Genomic DNA, 24,106 nt, shown 5'->3' with positions numbered 1-24,106 from the left:
GTACATGGCCACAGTCCTAAAATTTGAACACTGAAGAATTTTAACAGCAAGCACCATTCGGTAAAGTCCTTTACTCAGAATTCTTTCAGTCCTTTAGGAGTACATAACTGCAGGTCCAAGAATGGAGTAAATGTAGGGTATCCTCAAACATGCAGGATTTACAGTGTACAGTGTACATACAAACAGCAGCAGCATTTTTTCAAAAATCTCAAGAGATCTGTAGTGGCTTATTTTTTGGTGTCCTATTATACTGCCTCCTAATTCAACACATTCAACACACACCTCAGAGACAGAAGGAATAAATCTACTAAGTGAAATTTCTTCTACAGCTATAGATAATAGAAGATTCAGTTTAAAAGGATGAAGAACCCAGATTTATGGATCTATTTGAACAGGGCGTGGTTTATGTTGCCCTGTATTTTTAGGAGATTACTTGCTTCTTGTGATCTTCTTGTTATTTCTACACAATTCCACTGAATCAGCAGATACATTGATTTTTGTTCCATTTTTTCTAATACGAATGATAGTTTAAATCAACATTACAAAATTACTTTAGGTACGACTCTTAAAACACTGCAGTGTCTATTTTTCAATAGAGATGTGAAACCACCGATAGTTATCCCCAAAGATACTTAAGATTGGTCTCTATCATCTGTAATATCTAAGAAAAATTATATACATTAAAAAAATTTAAAGATCAATGTATATTTCTTTCCTTCTTAGTAATTCTATGAAAAAAAGTTTACTGTCAACATGGACGCTAAGTAAGAAGTACTGAGTAGCTTAGCTTGTACCTCATTATCAAAAATAAAAACTAAAATAAAAGTCAATATAGTAAAAATCAGTTAACAGTCTGTGATGAAAATCACATACACAGCTTATTAGTTCATCTGTATTGCTTTGGACCAGAAAGAATTTGAAATGGTTCTCAAAACTAGCTAGTAAAACTAGTTAGTAAAAATTTAGAGCCCCATATGAACTATAAAATACTTCTTTATATAATTTTTAAAATGTAATAACTGAGAATACACATGATTAAAATCATCAGACAAAACATCAAATGCAAGCAATGAAAACATATTTTATAGTTTTAAGCATATGATGCTTACTCTGTTTATCTATCATCTATCTCAGTAAAATTACCATTTCTACTTTAAATATTAAACTATAGACTTCTTAAATTTGATTTTTCAAGCTTTCAAAAACCTTTGGATAGATGAGCGATTTCGTAAAATGCTTTTGGAATCCAGATCCTACAATTTTAACACAGCTGCTAAAACATAACCCCCAAAATAAAGACTGGCGAATAACCACATCTATCGATCCACTTTTTGAAAAAGATGATTCATCTATTTACTCGTTCAAAAATGTATTGACTGGTTACAAACTATGATACATTCTGCTTGGTACAGGAGATAGAAAACAGAATAAAATATTGTTCATAGCCTATGGCAGAGACTTGCTATTAAATAAATAAATAAAAACAAATACGGCAGAATATGATTTGCATAATAATAGAAACATGCGGGGGGCATCAGGCGAAAAAGTGTGGAAGTGCACAAACTAGATCAAGTAAGTGCTGAGGAAAAAAGAGGAAAGATGCCAGGAGATGGCTATGTTTGAATTGCGCTTTGAAGCACAAGTAAGAGTTCACGAGATGGAGAGGACTCAGGTCACCTGGGACGGAGAGAGGCAGACACAGGCAGAGACCTGTGGAAACAGATGTGTTGGGAGGATATAAATGATTTAAAAAATAAAATCAGAGATGCAGAAGTGACATAGGTAGGGTGAGATAATTTATGCTAAAGGAGCTTAAATTTTGCCCTAGAAAGTATGGAGATCTTTTCACAGATGCTTATGCAAGAAAGATATAATAAGGTTGTGTTCTAGAAAGAATGCTCTTCCTAAAAGAGAAAAGGCAGATATGAGGCTGAAAAATCTTAGCAAGTTGGGACAGCAAATCCAGTTGAGAATTGCTATATTCATAGTAGCACCTAAATATAATATTTTGTAAGAATTCTTAAAGGAAAAAGAAATTCTGCAATATCACAGTGCAATATTTACCACTGATGATATAATCTAAAAGACCAGGAAATCAAAGTTTCTTGAGTTTTTACTCAGTAATGAATTTTTAAAGACTAGTAACAAAATGCTATCAGCATTTGTGTTACTCAGGCTATGAAATATCCTTTCATGTGATGTTTATATCTAATGTACTTTTATTCCAAGTTATTATAAATACACTGTATTTATAATGTACCAAATTGCTTCTTGTCACCCAAAATTAAATCACACTGATCTTGCTGAAACTAGAATCACATTTTCATTTTTAAAATTAAAAAATAAAGATATTAAAGCATTTAACAAAGCAAAAGATTTTAGAAGTATTCAAGTCTCTGAAAATGTACATCTTTTCTTCTTGTCATCTGAAGTTGAGCCACCAAAACCAACTGCATCAATCACTTTTACTTCTGTAGACCCTCCTTCTCTGCCCAAGACCTATACTGTAATCTTCTGTGAAGGGATATCAGCTGAAGGAATTTATTTTTGAGGTTTTAAAATGAAAAACTGCATCAATAATTCTTCTGATAACACTTCACAGTTTCAGTATTTCTGCCAGGTGGCAGTGAAAATGGTTTGAAAAAACAGTACTTGGCCGATGGCACCAATGGGAGGGAGTAGGCAGAGAGGTGGCATTTTATCAACACAGCACGATAGCACAAAGTGTGCTATACACAAAATGGATTTTCTATGATGGCTCTCATTAAATATGAAAAAACACAACTAGGTCCTCAGGATGACAATCCAAAACACATATTTAAACCCAATGTGAATTAAAGAGTTTGAGTTATAAACTCCAGAAGAATATGCTAGTTATAGAAATGAAAATTCTCATATATTTCGAAGACAGAAGACTATAAAATACATATTTTTTATGTCTTCTCTAAAACCTGAAGCATTAGACAAATCTTTTGTAACTATGATGTAACGACTGACTTGCTTAACCTATTAAATGACGATACTTTATTGCTTCAGCTATAACAAGAAATGAAATGAAGAAAACAGAGTGGCACAATTCAATGTTCAATTACACATGTACTAGTTAAAAACAACAGCTCCTTAAGAAAAGTACATTGTGTGCTTTCCAGAGGAGTAGATCCAGATAGAAAAAGGTCAATTAAGATTAGAGGTCTGTCTCAATGGTGAAAAATGGAAACCATTTCCTCTAAGATCAGGAACAAGACAAGGTTGCCCACTCTTACCACTATTATTCAACATAGTTTTGGAAGTCTTAGCCACAGCAATCAGAGAAGAAAAAGAAATAAAAGGAATCCAAATGGGAAAAGAAGAAGTAAAACTGTCACTGTTTGAAGATGACATGATACTATACAGAGAGAATCCTAAAGATGTTACCAGAAAACTACTAGAGCTAATCAATGAATTTGGTAGAGTAGCAGGATACAAAATTAATGCACAGAAATCTCTTGCATTCCTATACACTAATGATGAAAAGCCTGAAAGAGAAATTAAGGAAACACTCCCATTTACCGTTGCAACAAAAAGAATAAAATACCTAGGAATAAACCTACCTAAGGAGACAAAAGACCTGTATGCAGAAAACTATAAGACACTGGTGAAATAAATTAAAGATGATACAAACAGATGGAGAGATATACCATGTTCTTGGATTGGAAGAATCAACATTGTGAAAATGACTATACTATAGGATTCAGTGCAATCCCTCTCAAACTACCAATGGCATTTTTCACAGAACTAGAACAAAAAATTGCACAATTTGTATGGAAACACAAAAGACCCCAAATAGCCAAAGCAATCTTGAGAAAGAAAAACGGAGCTGCAGGAATCAGGCTCCCTGACTTCAGACTAAACTACAAAGCTACAGTAATCAGTATGGTACTGGCACAAAAACAGAAAGATAGATCAATGGAACAGGATAGAAAGCCCAGAGATAAACCCACGCACACATGGTCACCTTATCTTTGATAAAGGAGGCAAGAGTATACAATGGAGAAAAGACAGCCTCTTCAATAAGTGGTGCTGGGAAAACTGGACAGGTACATGTAAAAGAATGAAATCAGAACACTTCCTAACACCACACATACAAAAAAACTCAAAATGGATTAAAGACCTAAATGTAAGGCCAGACACTATAAAACTCTTAGAGAAAAACATAGGCAGAACACTCTATGACATAAATCACAGCAAGATCCTTTTTGACCCACCTCCTAGAGAAATGGAGATAAAAGCAAAAATAAACAAATGGGACCTAATGAAACTTAAAGACTTTTGCACAGCAAAGGAAACCATAAACAAGACAAAAAGACAACCCTCAGAATGGAAGAAAATATTTACAAATGAAGCAACTGACAAAGGATTAATCTCCAAAATTTACAAGCAGCTCATGCAGCTCCATATCAGAAAAACAAACAACCCAATCCAAAAATGGGCAGAAGACCTAGATAGACATTTCTCCAAAGAAGATATACAGATTGGCAACAAACACATGAAAGGATGCTCAACATCACTAATCATCAGAGAAATGCAAATCAAAGCTACAATGAGGTATCAACTCATACCAGTCAGAATGGCCATCATCAAAAAATCTAGAAACAATAAATGCTGGCGAGTGTGTGGAGAAAAGGGAGCCCTCTTACACTGTTGGTGGGAATGTGATTTGATACGGCCACTATGGAGAACAGTATGGATGTTCCTTAAAAAACTACAAATAGAACTACCATACGACCCAGCAATCCCACTATTGGGCATATACCCTGAGAAAACCATAATTCAAGAAGAGTCATGTACCACAATGTTCATTGCAGCACTATTTACAATAGCCAGGACATGGAAGCAACCTAAGTGTACATCAGCAGATGAATGGATAAAGATGTGGGACATATATGCAATGGAATATTGCTCAGCCATAAAAAAGAAACAAAACTGAGTTATTTGTAGTGAGGTGGATGGACCTAGAGTCTGTCATACAGAGTGAAGTAAGTCAGAAAGAGTAAAACAAATACCGTATGCTAACAGATATATATGGAATTAAAAAAAAAATGGTTCTGATGAACCTAGGGGCAGGACAGGAATAAAGACACAGATGTAGAGAATGGACTTGAGGACACAGGGAGGGGGAATGGTAAGCTGGGACGAAGTGAGAGAGTGGCATGGACATATATACACTACCAAATGTAAAATGGATAGCTGGTGGGAAGCAGCTGCACAGCACAGGGAGATCAGCTCAGTGCTTTGCGACCACCTAGAGGGGTGGGATAAAGAGGGTGGGAGGGAGACGCAAGAGGGAGGGGATATGGGGATATATGTATACATATAGCTGATTCACTTTGTTATGTGGCAGCAACTAACACAATATTGTAAAGCAATTATACCCCAATAAAGATGTTTAAAAAAATTAAGGAAATTTTATCAAGAAACTAAATATAAGACCTAATAAAATAAAAAGTCTTAGAAGAAGACACAGGAAAAATAAAAAAGAGATTAGGGGTCTGGTACTGTTCACCCAAAACTGTGTTTTTGAAAATTTAAATACAATGCACAGTGAATTAGATTTGATTTCTGCTAGGTTATGCTTTGATACTGCATTCAGCCCAAGCTGGCTTCAATCAAAGTCACGCTACAGCTCTGTTACGCTAACGCCCGCTGCTGTGAGTGAGTGGCTGATATGGAAATCAGATGGCCGAACACGAGTAGGAAGCATAGGCCTTGCATGAGGTGGGCTTGGAGATGTGGGATGGGGGGACCCTAAAGGTGATCACATCATGTTCAGAGTTGTTTTTACAGGAAAATATGACTTTCTATGGAAGACATGAACATGGAAACAGTCATGAAGAAGTTGCATACATTAACATGTGATAGGGTCGCTATAGGCACACTCAGCAGCTCTTCCTTTGGGTACAATTTTGCACCTGAGTGAATAAGCTTCTTCTTCTGTAACAATAAAGATTATGAACTTTGTATCCTAAACTCAAGTATAAAATTTTTTTGCTATTTAATATTTTTTGCATGTTAAATTATAATATATTCTATAAGCATATTTGAAACACACATTCCTCCATCATTTGCTTGTTTTAAAGATCTGCAAGTTGAAAACTGCTTAATACAACAACAATAATTAAAATTAATTGAGTGCTTATTAAGTACCAGGAGGTGTGTTAAACCATCCACAGGCATTATCTCATTTAATATTCAAAGAGCCTTACATCTTAACTTCTATCATTATGATGTAAAGACCAGAAAATTGAATCTCATGAAGGCTTTTAAGGATTAAATCAATAGATAGGAGGAAGGACTTGACTTCTGATCCGTCTGATATAGTTGGACCTCTTAAACACATATGGTTCACTTCAAGCCATATGACTGAGAATCTGTCATGTCATTACCAAACGGAAGGGTAAGAATTATATGCTATAATTTCCAATATGGTATAATGTTGTTAAAATCATAACATGTTTTTCCTAAATAATTGCTTTTATTGTTAAAGTACATAAAACCTATAATCTTGCTCTTTCTGCGCCACCTGTAAGTACAACCTTTCTTAAGTATACTTATTTCAAGTGATTCTTTATTCAAAAACCTACAGTGCTTTTTCTATTGCTTGCCATTGCAATGCTTGCACATCATTCTCCTCTGTGTAGCATGTTGTCTTCCATCAGCTGGCCCAGGGTTTTACCATCCTGATGCTCACCTGTCCCCAAACTGGCTCCAACATTTCAGCAGACCAGTCTACTTTCAATCACTTGCATGCGTATTTGCTTGTTCTAGTGGTTAATCCATCTTGATATCTATTATCCTTTGATCCACCTTGTCGACAACGATTAACCTGAACACACTCTAATCTTGTACTTTTCTTGTGTTCTTCCCACTTAAGGTACTTGCCCTTGCTTGTATTGTCTTGTTTCTCTATTTGTTCCCCCTGCCTGTGTGCCTTGATTCTTCTGTTCCATTGTAAACTCTTAGTGGTATGGTGTGCTGTCTACTATTTTGCAATGAAATGGTATCTTAATTTGGCCTGGAAAATCTCCAAATAGTGAACACTAAATAAAATTCTTGATTTAAAGCAAATACTTTCGCTTTTTCCCATCTCCTCATACTAAAGAATACGATGCATTCTTACCAGTGACAGTAACTCACTATTATAGTAATTTGGGTGGGGAGAAGTCAAAGAAAATATGTTTGAAAAATTTTCCTAACTGATTCTTATATGCCCCTCTGTAAAGAATGCCCAATATACCAAATGAAAATCTATAACTTAAAGACTATAAATGAGTAGCCACCACCCCAGAGTGACAAAAACAGCATAAAAAATGTTTACCAATTCTAAAAGTTCCTGCAAAAGAAATTAGTTAATAGGCTTAGCCTCAGCAACAAGAAATAGCAAAAATTCATTTCATTAACATGAAATGTAGAGCAGGAGTAAGAGATGAATGTTTACTCAGTAATCAGAACAGGCTGGCTTCTAATTGATAAATGATTGTTTCTTCAACTTATTTAATTCTATTTAATTTTTACTATTTAACACTTCACTTGATTTCAAAAGAATTTCTGTTAATAATACTGAAAATGCATAATGTCATAAAAATATTTGATTTGAAACTTATTAACACATAATCCATACCAGAGGAAGTAATGAATTTATAATGAAAAATATAACTTAGGGATATAGGATTTAAAATGAACATTTTTATAAACCCCATTTAATCACATTTTGTTCACTATTTTTCAGGAATATAAACGATCAAATTGCTAAATTACCTACCTTTCAAATTAATCATTTTCTTACTGAGTCCATGGCAATAACTCTTCTGGATGAGTGCTGTGATTTCTTTCTCAGCCATTACCTTACTTCTAACTAATATTAAAAATTCTTATTCCATAACAAAAACCAATATCTATACCTCTTTTCAACAATAATCTAATAATCTATCTCTCAATATATATGTTTATATATATATATATATATATGCTTTCCTAATGTCAAAATGAAAATGTAAAACTACTAAATAGTCTGCTGTTTTCATAAATATGGAAAGTATAGTGGTCAAAAAAATAAAATGACTGAAATGAATCAAAATCTTTAGATTCTTCATCTATTTAGATTTCATATTCTACTCTCCACCTATGAGAGCCCTCGCATGTACAAACTGCATTCAATCCTTGTATGAGTAAAGACGTGTTCCAATTTTGCAGCTATACTCTTTATATTTTTTAACCACTGTTGTGGAATTTATTGATTGTGGGAAGACTAATTTTTGAAGGTTCATATAATAGTGAAAACTAAAAGTTACTCATGGTTGTTCAAAATCTGATGAATAAAGTAGGCCATGAAGCTAGTCAAATGTGTTATATAGTATAACTATAAAATAATGTAAGTGACCTTCTAAACTGACATTTATAATAACTGGGAAAGTAATTCCAAAGAGGGTCAAAGGTACTGAGTTTTGGTGATAATGTGACGTACACACAAAAAAGTATGTGTATGTTTTGTGACAGTGATTAAAACCATGTTCTTAAATGTACAGTCACAGATAATATGCTTCTCCTTGAAAATGAGCAATGTAAATATAAAAATGAAATAATTCTACAATTATCTAGAATAAATAGAATGCCTTTGAAAAGGATAAACTCATTTGGTTCAAAATACCCTGCACATTAAGATCTCACTGCATGGATATAAAAACAGTGTTATAATAAACAGCTCCACCACATAGCCAATTTTTCTTTAATTTTTGAATTTTATTTTATTTATTTTTTGTACAGCAGGTTCTTATTAGTTATCTATTTTATACATATTAGTGTATACATGTCAATCCCAATCTCCCAATTCATCATATAGCCATATTTGACCTTAATTTTTTTAAGGCAACATATTACTGGAAAAAATAAATAAATAAAAATTATTATTATTAATAAATTATTAAATAAATATAAAAATAATAATTTATTATTATAAATTTGTACTAGAAATGAATTCAGATGTTTGTTGGCACTTTCACTCATAATCGTGTTTAATTATTTTAAGCAAACATTTACTGGTTTTATATGGTGTCAGGGTCTGAGGGTACTAAAATCTCTGTTCTCTGGAACTTACCGCCTACCAGAGGAAACTCACATGCAAACAATCAAGCATGACACAACATGATGAACATGGTAATTGCTGTAATACAGGATGTCCCACCATTACGAGAGTAACTTGACTCAGTCTGTCTCCAACAGTTGGGGAAAGCATTGAAAGAGAAAAAGAGAGAGCGAGAGAGAGATTTGTTCTTTTGAGATTAAGTAGGTAAGAAAGGAAGGGTGTGAGGTTGTTCCTCACAGAGGGAAAAATACATGCATTATGTTAGAGATAGAAGTTTTCCAGACTGCACCAATGCACCATTACCATCACCTGGCTTCACTGACACCTTTAGAAAAGCAGGTAAGTCTGTTTGTTAAACTGAAGGATTATATTGGTGGAACCATGTATTTTTCTGTGTAAATGGTCTTTACTGGCTTTAGCAAGTCCAACTTGATCCTCTAATGGTATTAAATATTTCTATATTGTAATAAATGAAATAGCTAACTCATAAAGTAACTAAGTTGGATATGTTTACAGATCATTTTAGATTTTATTACATTTGCACTTAAATTATAGGCAAGTACAGAAAATCATGTAACTATAGGAAATCATTCTGAAATCTAACATGCAAATTTCATAAACTTTTGAACTCTACAAGTTACAAATTAAGAAAAAAATTAAATTTAAACAAATTCTGAATTGTAAATCACATTTTCCCATATTATACTGTCCTTCACCAATCAAGCTTTGCTTCTCTACTTTGCTTTCTGAACTAAAATACTGAGTAGAAAATAAAATAATAAAATTTTGTTTTCTTCAAGGGACTGTTAATTTTCAAGGAAAATACAATTAATTTAAAAACTAATGAATCATTGAATGAGGCAATATTTACATTATTTTTGAAAAAGATCTCATTTTCACCAGCAGAAGAAAAGTAATTCAAGTAGTGGTGAAAAAAGTCCTCTCCAGATACTAACTGGGAAAGCTAGAGTTCTCAGTATTGTGGGTAGAAGAGGTTGTAAGTGTGGAGGTGAGGAGGTAAAACTATAGCTTAAAAATGGCTCTTCATGTAAATGGTGAGACAAGACATCCATTTTCACTCACTTAACCTGTCAACTTGCCAGAACTGTCATGTCAGCACTCTAGCTAAACCACAAAGGTTGATCACATCCCATTATCTCATTTTTTTAGAAAAAGACTGCATGAAGATGCCAATCAGAAGAAAAAAAAAAGGGGGGGAAACTTGCAAGCAAGGAACAAATGTACTGAAGCTGAAGGGCTGCTTAGTTAACGGAATTTTAATATGCAACTGCAATGTTTCTTAATAACATTAATTACACGCTTAGTAAGGCACCATCCTAACTCATTAGTGCCTTCTTTTTTGTTGTATTTTATCTCCTACTAGCAGAATGGGGACTATATGATTGGCCTGTTACCATTAATGTTGCTTAATCTTTTTATAGCACTGTTTAAAACTGCTTGCATAAACATTTTCGAGGCAAGTATTACCTATGTATGCATATGTGTGTATCAATTAACTGCACCAACATTTGGCGTGCCCCTCCCACATGTAAATGTTATGCTAGACCTAGAGGCAGCAGAAAGATAAATACAACAATGTATTTACTGACAAAGAGCTAATAGTTTTGAGGGGAGATGAAAATAATAGCCTCAGTGAATCTGGGAAGCCATGTTTGCCATAAGAGATTTAAAAAAGCTTTCAGACATATTTTAACTCAAAATTTAATTTAATTTGGTAGTTTATATATTTTAATGAATCTAATTATGTACTATTCCCTTGAGTGACACTTAATATGTTTAGATAAATAGTGCAGTAATTCAAATGTCATGCATATAATATTTAGGTGTAATGCACATCATGATATATATTTTACAGTATATACATATGTAAATAGATATGATGATATCTTTCTGTCAACAAATTATTATAACTTATAAAAATGAAAATTTTTACTTTCTAAGAAGGTGTGACTAAAATATTGATGCTATTTCTTTCTGGCAATAGCCAGTGAAATCTCTTAATACTAATCTCATAATACTGTTTCTAGCCAGAATATTTACATTATTGAGATATTTGATATTTATAGTACTTTTAACTACTAAGTTAACAATTTATTTTATTTTCATTTGGATAGATCCCAAAATTAATGAGTAATGGAGTAAAGGCTTATTGTTCCACCTTCCTCTATTGACCATAACAAAATAAATGAATAATATGGAAAAACTACCATTGCCTCAAACCACAAATTGTGAAGTACCCCTGCCAAACAAGGTCAAATCTGGAGGAAAATGAGGATGCAAGGTGAGCAACAGCTAGCCCCACCCACAATCCTCTATCAATGCCAATTTCACAAAAAATTTCTGTCAATACTGTGAGAACCCAATCCATGATCCTTTGATAGAAAGAAAGGAGATCTAGAGTCAAGAAGGAGACTTGGGAAATATGAGACATGACTTTGCAGATAACCAACTAAAATTAAGAAGTCTGGAGAGAAGGTATTGAAGGAAAGAAAAAGCCAAGCCTACTATGGATGGCGAAAATTTAAGGGGGCCCCCATGACCTTCCCTTCATGGAGTTACTCCCATGGTTATGTTATGTTATGTGACAAAAGGGATTCTGCAGATGTAATTAAGGTAACTAATCAGTTGACCTTAAGACAGGTCTTAGGGACCTTAAGATTAGTTTAGGGGCCTAACCCAATCACATAAGACCTTTCAATCAGGGAATTTTCTCTAGCTGATAGCAGACTGGGAAGTGAGAGAGATACAGAGCAAAGCACCTGAAGGATTCAAGGGATCACTGCTGACTTTGAAGGCTGTGGCAGCCATGCGCAAAGGTTAGCAAGTGAATTGTGAGCAACTTCTGGCTGGCAGCCAACAAGGAAATGGGGACTTCAATCATACAACCTCAAAGAACTCAATACTGCCAACAACCTGCATGAATTCTGAAGTAGATTCTTCTGGAGAGTCTCCAGAGAAGCGCCCAGCCTGATCAACATCTTGATTTAGCCTGTGAAATGCTAAAAAGAGGACCGAATTGAGTCTGGTTGGACTTCTGATCTACAGAACTGCGGCCTAAAAAACGGCTGCTGTTTAAGTCATTCAATTTGTGGTAACTTGTTATGCAGCAGTAGAAAACTAGTAAAACTAGGAAAAACCATCTCCATTACAAAGCAGGGAGTATGAAGGAAGATGAAGAGTGTTTCCTATGGAATACAGAGAGTTTGTAACATAAAGTGTTTTGCTGTGTATTACTAGAATCACTAGCTTACCAAGGAGAAAATGACATGTTTTTTGAAAAAATATTCCAGATAAGAGTTCAAGTAGAGGTTGACCCTGATACTTTTCACTTTCTCTTCTCCAAACATGTAAACCCTAGCTTTCAGCAGTTAACTAGATGATTAATAATCAAATAGGGACTAAAACAGGATCTACGTAAAATAAAATAAAGCAAACTGTATATTAACTAATTACTTACTAATTAATGACAGAAAAGAACATAATCAATTAATCAAAGGGAGATAAAGCATTTATATCGTCCAAAAATAACCCAAGGAAACACAGAAATACTTTAGAATAAATAGTTGTCCATAGTCTAAATAGAATTATGTACAACAGGGCCTCTCTTTAAAAAAGAAACAAACAAAAAATTCTCAAAAAGGGGTAAAGGCGTTAAAACACAAGTGAAGAAGAATACTTTGTTCAAGCTTATCAAGGAAATGAACTAAAAGTTAAAGTAAGTTAAAGAAATATATTTTAGAAATAAGAAAAAATGATAACTGCAATTGAAAAAGTTAGGAAGGTGATAAATACGCATTAAGAAATAATACAATGTGAAAGAATGATGACTTCAAAATTATTATAGAGAAGTTAACAAATATGGAACTGAGACAAAGGAAAGCCAATATAACTGATGTATTTGAGAAAAACAAGTGAGACAGAAAAAGTATTCAGAGATAAAACAGAAGAAACCATTTTGAAATAGAGTAAATTAAAGGATGAATCTGCAGATTCTAGGGGTCGTGCTGTCCCAGGAACATTAGACACAGGGTGATCAGGCCCAAGGTATAACCCAGCAAAGTTATAGAAGAAGGGAATACATTGGTATTCATATTTGTATTCATAAAAGGGTATCCCAGCTGAGGATAAAAATATTCTGTAAGTCTTGTACTTCCCTATAGTACCATTCAATACAAAACCAATAAAACATTCTCACGAAAGTCTGAGAAAAGAAAGTATGACTCAATAATTTTATACCTACCCTTCAAATTAGAGGCATTGAACAGACATTGTCAAACACACAAGGTGCTTCCAAAAGAAATAAGTCAGTGACTAAAACCAGCCAAGCATAAGAAGTAACCACTACTTGTTTTTCACTTGAAAAATTAGTATGAGCTAAAGATATTTTAAATGTTTCACATTATGGGAACTCTGTTAGAATATACAAGACAAAATACAATGCATTTTTTAACCTACAATTTAATCAAAACATATGGAGCAATGAAAAACGTGATGCTTAATAAAAATTAAACGGGACACTGCATAAAGTAGCTAATCAGCGCCAGATGTAGGAAACATCAAGGGCTCCTAGGAGAGAGATGATCACCTCAGGTCATGGGGTAACACCTTGCCCAAAGAAGAAAGGCTGAAGAGAATAAAAGTATAGGTTTCCTTCCAAGAGGTTTCCTTCCAAGATACACTCAGGATGCCTTTTGCACAAAAGTGGATCTCGACATGAAAGGATTCGTATATAATATCCACCTAGTTTCTGATTTTTAAAAACCTGTAATATTTCCAATATTAAGTTGAATTATATCCAGCACATTAAACTTTCCAAATTTCAAGGTGGGGTGGAGGGTAGGGGTGTTGAAAACACCAGTTGCATTATTTTTAAAGCATTATCTGATTTCTATTTTTTCCTGAATGAAGTTTTTCAGTCACTCACTTTTTACTGGATCTTTTGGTGGCCTCAATAAAATGTTTCAGAGCATGTTATAAAGCAAACTCCACTTCAACTCAAAGGAGAACTTTCTAAAATGAAGACATGTTAATTTTTTGTGTTTAGACAGTTAAAAGATTGAAAAAATATGTCCCTATAGATTTCTGTTTAGAATAGTGGCTGCTTCTTTAAAATAATAATAATAAAAGATGGGAATTTTGCCAAAAACATACATATTTCTCAATACTTATACACTCTTGTGGCCAATTATATTCTATAAAAAGAAACATACTTTTGATTTACTAAACTAGGAAATAATTGGAAGTTTCCATAAAGTTGTGTATTGTCAATTTGTTTTTGATATTTTAAATGAGTTTCACCTGATATACTCAGTTTTTAGTTTCCATACTGGAGGCTATCACCAGCTAGCATATGGTATACACGACACAAAATGGAGCAGGCCTCAGCTTCTCAAGCAAGGCAGCTGGTAGGTTTGACAGTCCTTTTCCAAATTATTCATTATGTTTTGAGTTGCTGCTAGGAAAAAATGTGTTGCCCATCTCCAAAATAGATGTTCTTTTTTATTTTTAAGCTTGGGAAAGACTTCCAATAGAAAATAAGACAGATGGGTATAGGAAGCAAGATATTTATCTCTATTTAGACCCTTTTCTTCTGTCAGTTCCCTCATCAACAGAGTTTTCCAAACAAACAAATGAATATTTCAGCATTCAGACTTAACTCTGTCCTAGGATGTACTTTTGCTCTCATATAAAGAATGCCTTTGGAACAGTAAAAAGTCAAAACTGCAAGAAGGGTTGGTGGATTTTTAACGATCAAAGTGGCATTTGTCTAGATTTTGTGGTAAAAAGCAGCTAGGGAAGTTACATTCCAGGACTCTTTCTGAGGTGTTGATGACATTGCAGATGAGGAAGTGAAATCTGGAGACTACTTTGCTCCATTGGCAAGTATGTGATTGTTTGCTTTCAGTAGGACTTCCCACATTGATGATCCTCAAAATCAAGAGTTTTCTTACACTCTCAAAAGTACAGGCAAGAAGGTGTTTATTCCAACTGTAAGTTGCATAGAGTTTCCAATTCTCTGACTCAAATGCAGCTTATAAGAGTCATCCAGTTTGGAGGTTTAAAATGATTTCTAAATTGGCTTTCCACACAGACAATCAAGTTTCATCTGGTAGGTAACATAGTGATTGGTTTCTGAATCTGTTAGTATTCCAGAATGTGCATATATTTCTAATTTTCTTTTAAAAGCTTTAGACAGGAACTACTCCTTGAACTCTCTCTAAATTTTACATAGTTGGTACATAGTTCTTCACATAATTTATACTAGAATCGGAAGATGGATTTTCTCCCCCTTCTGTGGTTTCTACTTTGTAGAATACTGATTATGTTATTGCTAAGAGCTCAAAGTTAAAAAACTTTTAGTCTAGTAACAAATATTAATGTAGTTTTCTATTATTTGAATATTTAATTCATGAGTTTACTTAATTTGTAGCTTCTCACCTTACAATAAAAGTTGGCATATCTATACTTCCTGAATTAAAATTGATGTAAAAAGTTGATGCAAAGAAAAAGCAGGCTAATTTCCACATTATCAGTCTCTTCTTTGGTGATCCAATAAGAGCATATCAAACATTCAGTTTCCCAAATTAATAGTAGTTGTCAAGTTTAAAGTATAGTTCTTCATATTTCTGAGCACTGTCATAAGCCATTTTAAGAAAGATTTATGAAATGACAGACTTTCCCAGAATAAAGTACAATGTGTCAAGAAGCTATTCTTTAGTTCCAGTCCAATGGGAATTTAAGAAATCATTTCAAAAAAGAATAAAAAACAGAAATAACTTTTGAAATGCCTTGTAGGCGACAAATATATCTCAATACTCTGTGCATATCACATTTTCTAAACAAGATTTTTTTTATTCATGAGTTTTAATATATTGGAAATTATTAACATATTGTTCTATATTCCAGGAGCTTGTGAAATAATACAAATCAAGTGGTCATGGTTTATCAGCATAAGGCTTCTATATATAAAGATCTATAATTTAAATGTGATTTTTCCTGTTAATTTATGAAGTTATTATCTTATTCTTTCCCATTTACTTCTTCATTTTAGATGTCATACCATAGATATGTAAAGTTATTATTAATATGAATTCTTACAAATGCAAAAAAATTTTAAACTATAGTATATTCTTTAATTTTCTAACAGCATCAATTGTAAAACGCATGATCAATTTAATAATTGTATTTTAAGAAAAAATGCCTGCAGTTTATGTTCAAATTAATCATAAGCCATAAGCATACTTCAAAAATATTGAAATGTGAAATAATGTATGTCTCAGAAACTAGGAATGTGTTAACAAATGTTGGCATACAAAACTTTTTCACATATATGATCAATTTTGAACTCAATTCATTCCTATAGCAGTTTTGATACGTCAGAGCTTTTCTCTCCATTTTATAGAGGAAGTGATTGGGCATTAGGGATGTTGAATAACTGACAAAGGAAGTACTGCTCAGAAATGGCAGAGCAGAAATTCAGATTGGGAAGCCAAAGTTCTACTTATTGTATTTGCTAGCCATGTAAGAGTACATTACATAACAATAATGTTTGTGAATGTTTCAACCAACGGGGGAAAAATGTTATGAGTCTGGATGGCTATACGTCAAATGTCAACAATGTCAAGCCAGTATAATAAGAAAGCTTTTGAAGTTAGGTGGACCATTTATAAAGCTGTGTCAAATTGAAAAACTTATTAAAGTATCTCTTGGTATATTAAAGAAGCAATGTACTAAATTAATTTATTCATTCACCTACCCATCCATTTATGCATATATCTATTTATTTACTTATAACACAATTACCAAGATTTCTTTTATTCAAACACATTTCTTGGTAGGTTAAGCAAAACTTTAAAAGAGATGCAGAAAGTTTATCAATACATTTGAAAATATTTTATTTTTGTTTACAAATAATTACCACTTAAATTACTGCAAGCGCAAGCTGTTAACTTCAGTTTTGCAAAGCCAAATGAAGAAAAAGATATATTCAAACTTTTCATGCCAAAGAACATGGCTCATCCCTCCCTTTTCCCCTTAGTGTAAGCATCAACTTACAGTAACTTGAAGCATTCTACTAAATTTTAAGTAGGCATGCAGATAATAAGTATGCAGCAGTAAAAAATAACCTTACAGAGAGCAGACTCTAAGCAGCTTAAAATAAAAGTGCATAAAAATAATAGAACTTCTTAATTTAGTTCATAATCTTTTATATTAATGAATATCAAACATAACTAATAATTGAATATTTTATACACACAAGAAAAAGGAAGTATTGTATTTTTCTCAAGAAAAGTTAGAAGTTTATAATATTCATCCTTCATATATTCTTTTACAAGAAAATTGTTACCTATTAATTGCTAAGTAACAAAAAGCCACTACAAAATGGTTTAGTAAAGTGATGAAAAAGTTAGGAGCAACTTTTACAGCAGACCGTCCCTCAAGTAATATTTTAACAGGGGTGAACAAATGTATTTCATTCAGTCATATCCTACTATGCATGAGCTATGAAGCATTGTACAAAGCCATGCGAAATGGATAGAAGGATGGCTACTTACCAACAGGGCGAGCTGTAGACATTACAATGGTGTGGTGAGAACATAAAAAAGAAATTAAAAAAAAAGAAAGAAAAGAAAATTATCAGAATGCATGATGTGTAATGTTACATTTAAGTATGGACAGTAGGGTGATTTCTAGTCTCATTATTCAAGTATGAACAGGATGTCCTAGCTTGATAAAAACTGAACGTAATTATAAATAGAACTCTAAGAAAATAATTACTTTGCACACAGAGATTAACTCTAAGCAATTTGAGAGATACTTTACATAAGGTCTTATTGTCATCATCATTTACTATAGTTATTATTTCAAAGATCTTTTTAGAGTTAAACAGCCTTGTGTTACCCCAAAGTTAAGAACCTGATGAATATAACTATTCAAGTCACAGGCTAGCAAATGTCATGTCAATAAAAGAAGGCCTTGCTGTCTGATTTAAATAGCAATTGGATTTTAAGCATGGTTAGTCAGAACCATTACAAGGACTACAGAAAAGCCCCTGACGCTGCGTTTCAGCCAGTAATAAGTTAAGATCACATCACTTTTCATCCGTGGACAGGGTAGATGAAAATATAACAGATAGGTTGGAACATCCTTAGAGATTTCAACTGAGTAGCTCTCTAACTACTGTTAAGCTCTTTTCTTTTTTTGGCAGAAGGCAGGAAACAATGACTGACAAATAGATTCTTGTCCATACTGAGAATGGCTTTCAAACTGCTGCTTCAACAAATTATTGTTATTTTTTATTATTCTATAACTTTCAATCACTAAAATCAGTTGTCATAGACTGCCCCCTTTTTTAATGCACAGAAACTGTAAGAGACACACATGGGCTTAATAATACTTTCTTTAAAAAGAATAATGCCAAATCAATTTAGATAGTAAACCACTTTATATAAAAGCAATGGACAAATATAAAACATATGGTCCCATTTTCAAATGAAGAAGAAATAGATTTAGTAGCGTTTGAACTTTTATTAAATCTTACATTTCAAAATACAAATTTATTCAGCAAACAAGTGTTTCATCCATACCCCAGTGGGTAAAGCTCCAGTGTGAACCCAGTGTAACTCTTGAACTTATGAGTAGTTTTGTCTTGATGACTTGTTGGCATGGTGAGATAGATATAGCCATTGAAACCATATTTATAGACCTTCATTCACTCAACAAATACATCACAATTCTAGTTCTGTGCAATCTTTGAAACTATATTGGAGTTTATTCTCTATGAGATTCATGGTCTTAGAATATTATTCACAATTAAGGGGGGGGGGTAATACAACTCAAAGAAGACTAAAGCAATCATAGCAGCTGAATGAAAATTCTGGCTTAGTGAAACTCTAGTGTGTCCTACAGTCTATAGTGGGTTTACTATAGCAAGAGGGAGAAAGTAAGTTGAACTATGCACAATAATTTCTTTCTTTTTCTGGGGGGGCACAAAAATAACAACTAAGAACAAAACAACAGACTAACGTAATGAAGTTGTGCCTTATTCTGACTGATGAGATTTCTCTTGATTTTGCCAATGTCTAGTAGTAAAAGTACTTTGTGTTTCACTTTTGAATTTGCATTTTCAGGTGCCACCTCCAGCTGAATCTGAAACATAATGTTTCCTTTAGAAACAAAAAGGCATTTTGAGTCTATGATTGTAAAGAGAGAAAAAGAAAAAAACATGGTGATAAATCATGTTCTAAAGAAATAAAATATATTTCTTAGTCTAGGAAAATTCCAAAAAAATTAAAGCTTTATTGCTCTAGAACCAAGATAGTTTTCCCAACGAAACTTTGATTTATGCAAAGCCAATTTAAGCAACTGAAAAATGGGAAAAAATATGTTTATAAATATGCAGTTTGTGTTCACTCATTTTGGAGCCACTTTAAAAAAGTTCTATTAGATCATGAAATATTTGATTAGAATATAAATGCTAGGAGGTTCATTATTGTCTAGCAATATTTCTTTCTAATTTTATGTTTGTCAAGTCAGCAAAGGGAGCTACTTGCTGTTAAGTTTAATTTTATAGTCTATTTTCACCATATTTCTGAAGTGGAAAACAACTGAGTAAGTCTGCTTCAGATTGTGATTATAAAACTCCGTTTTCTTTTCTCAAACTGGCTAAAGTGAATATCATGATAAAATTTTAGCAGAAACATCACAATAAAACTTGTCGTTGTAACATAGCAACATTTCATCCTGAAAAAAAACCCAGCAGGTGGATGTTTTCAAAATCAGCAAATTAAACTAAACTGTGTCCCTGCATTAAATGGATGAAAGTGGATGTGGCCTCTTGGGTCAGTTGACCCTGTTCTAATAAAACAATCCAGAGAAGGGCTGAACATTTCATTTATGTGCATAGAAAAATGAGTGTAAAAAAATAAGCCGTAGATAATATTTTTTTTTCCGTTAACCTCTTAGTATGAGAAATCCCAACCGTTTTTCCTAATGGTAAAAAAGTATTTTTAAACAATTTTTACTCCACATTCTATTATATTATGGAGATTTTAATTCTTTAACCCTGTTTTTGAGGTTTCAGTCTTAGATGAAATGCATACTACATAGATTAAACACTCTAATCCATTTACGGGACACAGATTAGGGGAGAGACCATTAAGGTTTGCTGATTTAAAAAAAAGAATCCTATTGAAAACAAACAACTCTTTCTATTAGTTTTGTAAATTAGCTTCAAACATCCATCCAGGAGTAGCATGCTTTGTTAAATGAAATGGTAAACCTGAAACTTTCAACAAATTATGAAAACAATTAGCTGGGAAAGATCTTAAAGCAAACAGACCACTTCAAATCTCATTCATCCAAGCATTCAAGTATAAAAGGAACCCTGCTGCTTCTACAAACAAACAACTCCTCACATTTTCTCACCATTTGTTTAGTCAGCAAATATTTTTGTGACAGGAACATTTCTTGGTTAGTTGTTTATTTTCTTTTTCCACTTACTTTAGAAAAAACAAACAAACAAACTTTGGGCGAATTATGGTCAAGTGAATTGCTTTTGCAAAGGACTGACTAGATAAAAGCAAACAAATATACATAAATATATAACCACCTACCGGAAAAGGTAGGTTAACTATGCTAAAGTGACTTACAAATCAGATTTTTATCATATATTATCAGTATATATATTCAATTGGTGTATCATCATAGCTTTTGCGATCTGTTAACTAATGAGGAATGAAAAACTTTTTAAGCAACTAGTTTGCTCATTTTGTCTAAGTTTATTTTATATCTAAGTCCACACTAGAATATCTGGATGGGGGAAAAATGGATTAAGCGGAATAGGAATGAAGTGATTGAGAAGTCTGGAACTCACCAGTTTTTTTTCTAGGTATCCAGAGTAAATGTCTCCTAATATTTACCTGGAGGAAGGTTTTATTTTAGTGATATGATGCCCAAATCATACATCTGGCAAAAATCATTTTTCTTACCAGCTAGAGGACCAGTCTGAGAATCCCTGACACACTTCTTGCCAATCCAAATTCCTCCAAACCTTTCTCCTCATCTTATGAAAACTTCTGTGAGCAAAGCTGCACAAGGCTAAGAGGTCTGACTAAACAGGGTGAGATGCAAGTGAGACATGGATATAAACATGCAGCCAACTTCCTTACCATGAGGGATGGGAGGAGGAGGCATTAGTTAAGGTACTGGAAGAAAGGCTGAAAGATAGGGCAATGGATGTACTTGCCTATCTCTGAAGTTCTGTGAGTGCAAACAATGCCATGGGTAATATCTATTTGGCGAGAGTAAGTGTGGCTGTGTACTTGGTACTACTTGGTACCTTGGGCTACATAATTTACTCATGTGGATCAACATGCGCCACCAGGAAGGCAGTTAATTCATTCTAGCTCACTGTAGGGTTAAGTAATGCTTTCTTTCACTTATAAGTAATTGCAGGGAGTCTATAAACGAAAATTATTCCATGACTGAGAAAGTGCATGATACCCAGAAAGTGAAAGTTATTACAGGAGCGGCACTGACTATTTCAATTTTTTAAGGTGAATGAACTTCACAAATCACTTTCTAAATCAGATTTTCTCAACATGGGAGCTCCTTTGTGTCCATTTTTCACCTTTGGAAGCAGTGTTAGCTTTTTCAGATTGCTTTTTGAATGCTGAAATAAAAAAGAATTTCAAAAAAAGTCTACTAGTATAAAGCGACAATCTAGTAAACAGAAAACCAAGTATCTTTGAAATTAGTGACATTTAAAAGCAGTAAATAGTTCAAAACAATGGAAACATAAAAGATTAGTGTAAATCTTTCCTATTTTAAGATTTACTTTTAAACTACATTAGCTATTATTTATTAAATAAAAATTAATCATTTCAAATGATCATCCCTTCAAACCCAAATTTGAAAGTAATTTTATTTCAACTAAAATATAGAGAGGACACAAAATCTAGGCATTTTAATGTGATAATAAAACAGCATAAGCTATTATTTTGATTGTGAGTTCACTTACCAATTTGACCAAATATTAGTCTTCTGGTTCAATTGTATTTCACACCTTAAGTCTCTTACCTCGGACTGTGAGGGTAGCAGAAGCTTCCACCTTTCCAACCCGATTCTCAGCAATACACATATATGTGCCTTCATCTGTACTCATGGCCTTTTTAATTCTCAGTGTGTAATCATCTCTGATGTCATACCTGTGTAGAATATGAATCGGTTTTATTAAATAACATTGATTATATTTAGATAACACTAACTATTCATTTTTCTCTTTTATACTGTATTTTACCTAAAATAACACACACACACACAGACACACACACACAACGTTCAGCCATAAAGTGCAATTGCTTAGATTAAAGCTACTGCTAATAAGATCATTAATTTTGTATCTTATCTCTAGCTGCTTGATTATCAATTACCGATAATTTAGATACGTATACAACTCTGGCTGCATCAAAACTCTCAAAGGTATTATTAACACTTTGACTTGTTTTTGGTAGCTCTTAGACAGTAAGAAAACACTGTATAGTTCAGTTTCTTGGTGAGTTATATTTTGTAAGTTACACTGCATTCAAATATATGATTTATTTTTTAGGTACCTTGAAGATAATAGAGCTGAAATATATTAAAGGAGAAAATTCTCTTATTTGTTGGCAAATTGACAAAACAGACACTGGCTAAAAGAATTAAGAAGGGGTAATCCTTTTTTTAGATTAGCAATATTAACTTTTAAAACATCCACATGCCTTGGAGTGATTTCTGGAAATGCACGTCGTCGGCTCTTTCACAAACATTTATTGTCACACTTCTATTTTGTAACAAGTACACTAACATACTAGTTCAGAAAAAAATTCTCAAATTTTAACATGAATTTTTTAAGAGCTTGCATAAGAATATGCTCTTATTAGATTCTAAGAAATTATACAAATTGATGAAGAAGTTATCTTTACATTGTTTTCATATCTGATTTTTCTTCTTGATTTTCACTGATGGTTTTTGTTATTTCACACACACATTTTTGCAATAGCTTCTGGTTGATCACACTGACTGTCTTCCTCATACATACCACACATTTAAAGCTATATTTCCAAAATATTACTTTAATTGGTTCTGTCTGCTTACAACTAGCTGGGACTTCCTATTGCTTTTAGGCTTGCACTGAAGATTATTATAATCAGATTTCTTCTACTTCTAGCTAGTTATAAAAGAATAACACAGCTTAACATTATTACGAACTGAGACATGGACCTAATAAAAGTTCTGTTTTACAGAACTCTGCAAGACAGAAATCAAGTGTCTATGAACCAAACATGCCAACTAAACTCAACTATCCTTGCTCCTCCATCCTCCAGTTACGGTGGTTACTTTTCTGTCTGTATGTTTCGGGTTAAACTTCTGCTGATTTACAATGTCCTAAGTCATGAGGGAAGCCTTATCTTCCACTACTCTTGTTTGAAGCCATCCATTACCACACTAGAAAACTATGATTCTTCTCTCCTCAGAACAAAACAAAACAAAACAAACAAACAAAAAATCAAAACTGACCCCCCAAAGCAAACAAAAAAACTTCTTGCTACACCAATCAATCTGCACTTACTCACATTTTGATTTGTCTATTTTGATAAAGGCAGAGATCCTGTCTGTTTCACTCACTGCTATATCCAAAACCCCAACACAGAGCTTTTAACATCCAGTAGCATAACCAAGTGGTTAAGAGCACAGACTCTGGTCTTTGAGATTTTTAAATAATCTCTCCAACTTCTTGTTCACTCTCTCCTAACAACATGGACCTTTTTCCCTTGCTCAACATAACAACCTAATTACCACTGTCTTTGTACTTCTCTTGTAACTTCAGGGGATGCCCTTCCCCTACAGTTTTCATTGCTGTTTCTGATCATTCTTGGGTTTTTTTTTTTTTTTGCGGTACGCGGGCCTCTCACTGTTGTGGCCTCT

The 24,106-nt window shown here is 33.3% G+C and overlaps 1 protein-coding gene across 15 annotated transcripts in view; it reads right to left on the bottom strand.

The window, feature by feature from the left end:
- The window catches only part of ROBO2 (roundabout guidance receptor 2), a 1,648,891-nt gene that overhangs the window by 109,993 nt on the left and 1,514,792 nt on the right, over window positions 1-24,106 (bottom strand). For 11 of the 15 annotated variants that reach the window (XM_060297904.1, XM_060297910.1, XM_060297901.1 and 8 more), the window contains 2 exons: window positions 22,220-22,347; window positions 17,695-17,706 (listed from right to left, as the gene is read on the bottom strand). In XM_060297904.1, the coding sequence (XP_060153887.1) occupies window positions 17,695-17,706; window positions 22,220-22,347 (140 nt within the window). The remainder of the gene's footprint in view (window positions 1-17,694; window positions 17,707-22,219; window positions 22,348-24,106) is intronic. The other 4 variants (XM_060297903.1, XM_060297912.1, XM_060297915.1 and 1 more) reach the window with 1 other exon arrangement.

The sequence above is a fragment of the Globicephala melas genome, chromosome 4 (assembly GCF_963455315.2).
Source record: "Globicephala melas chromosome 4, mGloMel1.2, whole genome shotgun sequence".
Taxonomy (NCBI): Eukaryota; Metazoa; Chordata; class Mammalia; order Artiodactyla; family Delphinidae; genus Globicephala; species Globicephala melas.
The sequence above is the reverse complement of the archived record's forward strand: the minus strand, read 5'-3'. Positions and strand labels throughout refer to the sequence as shown.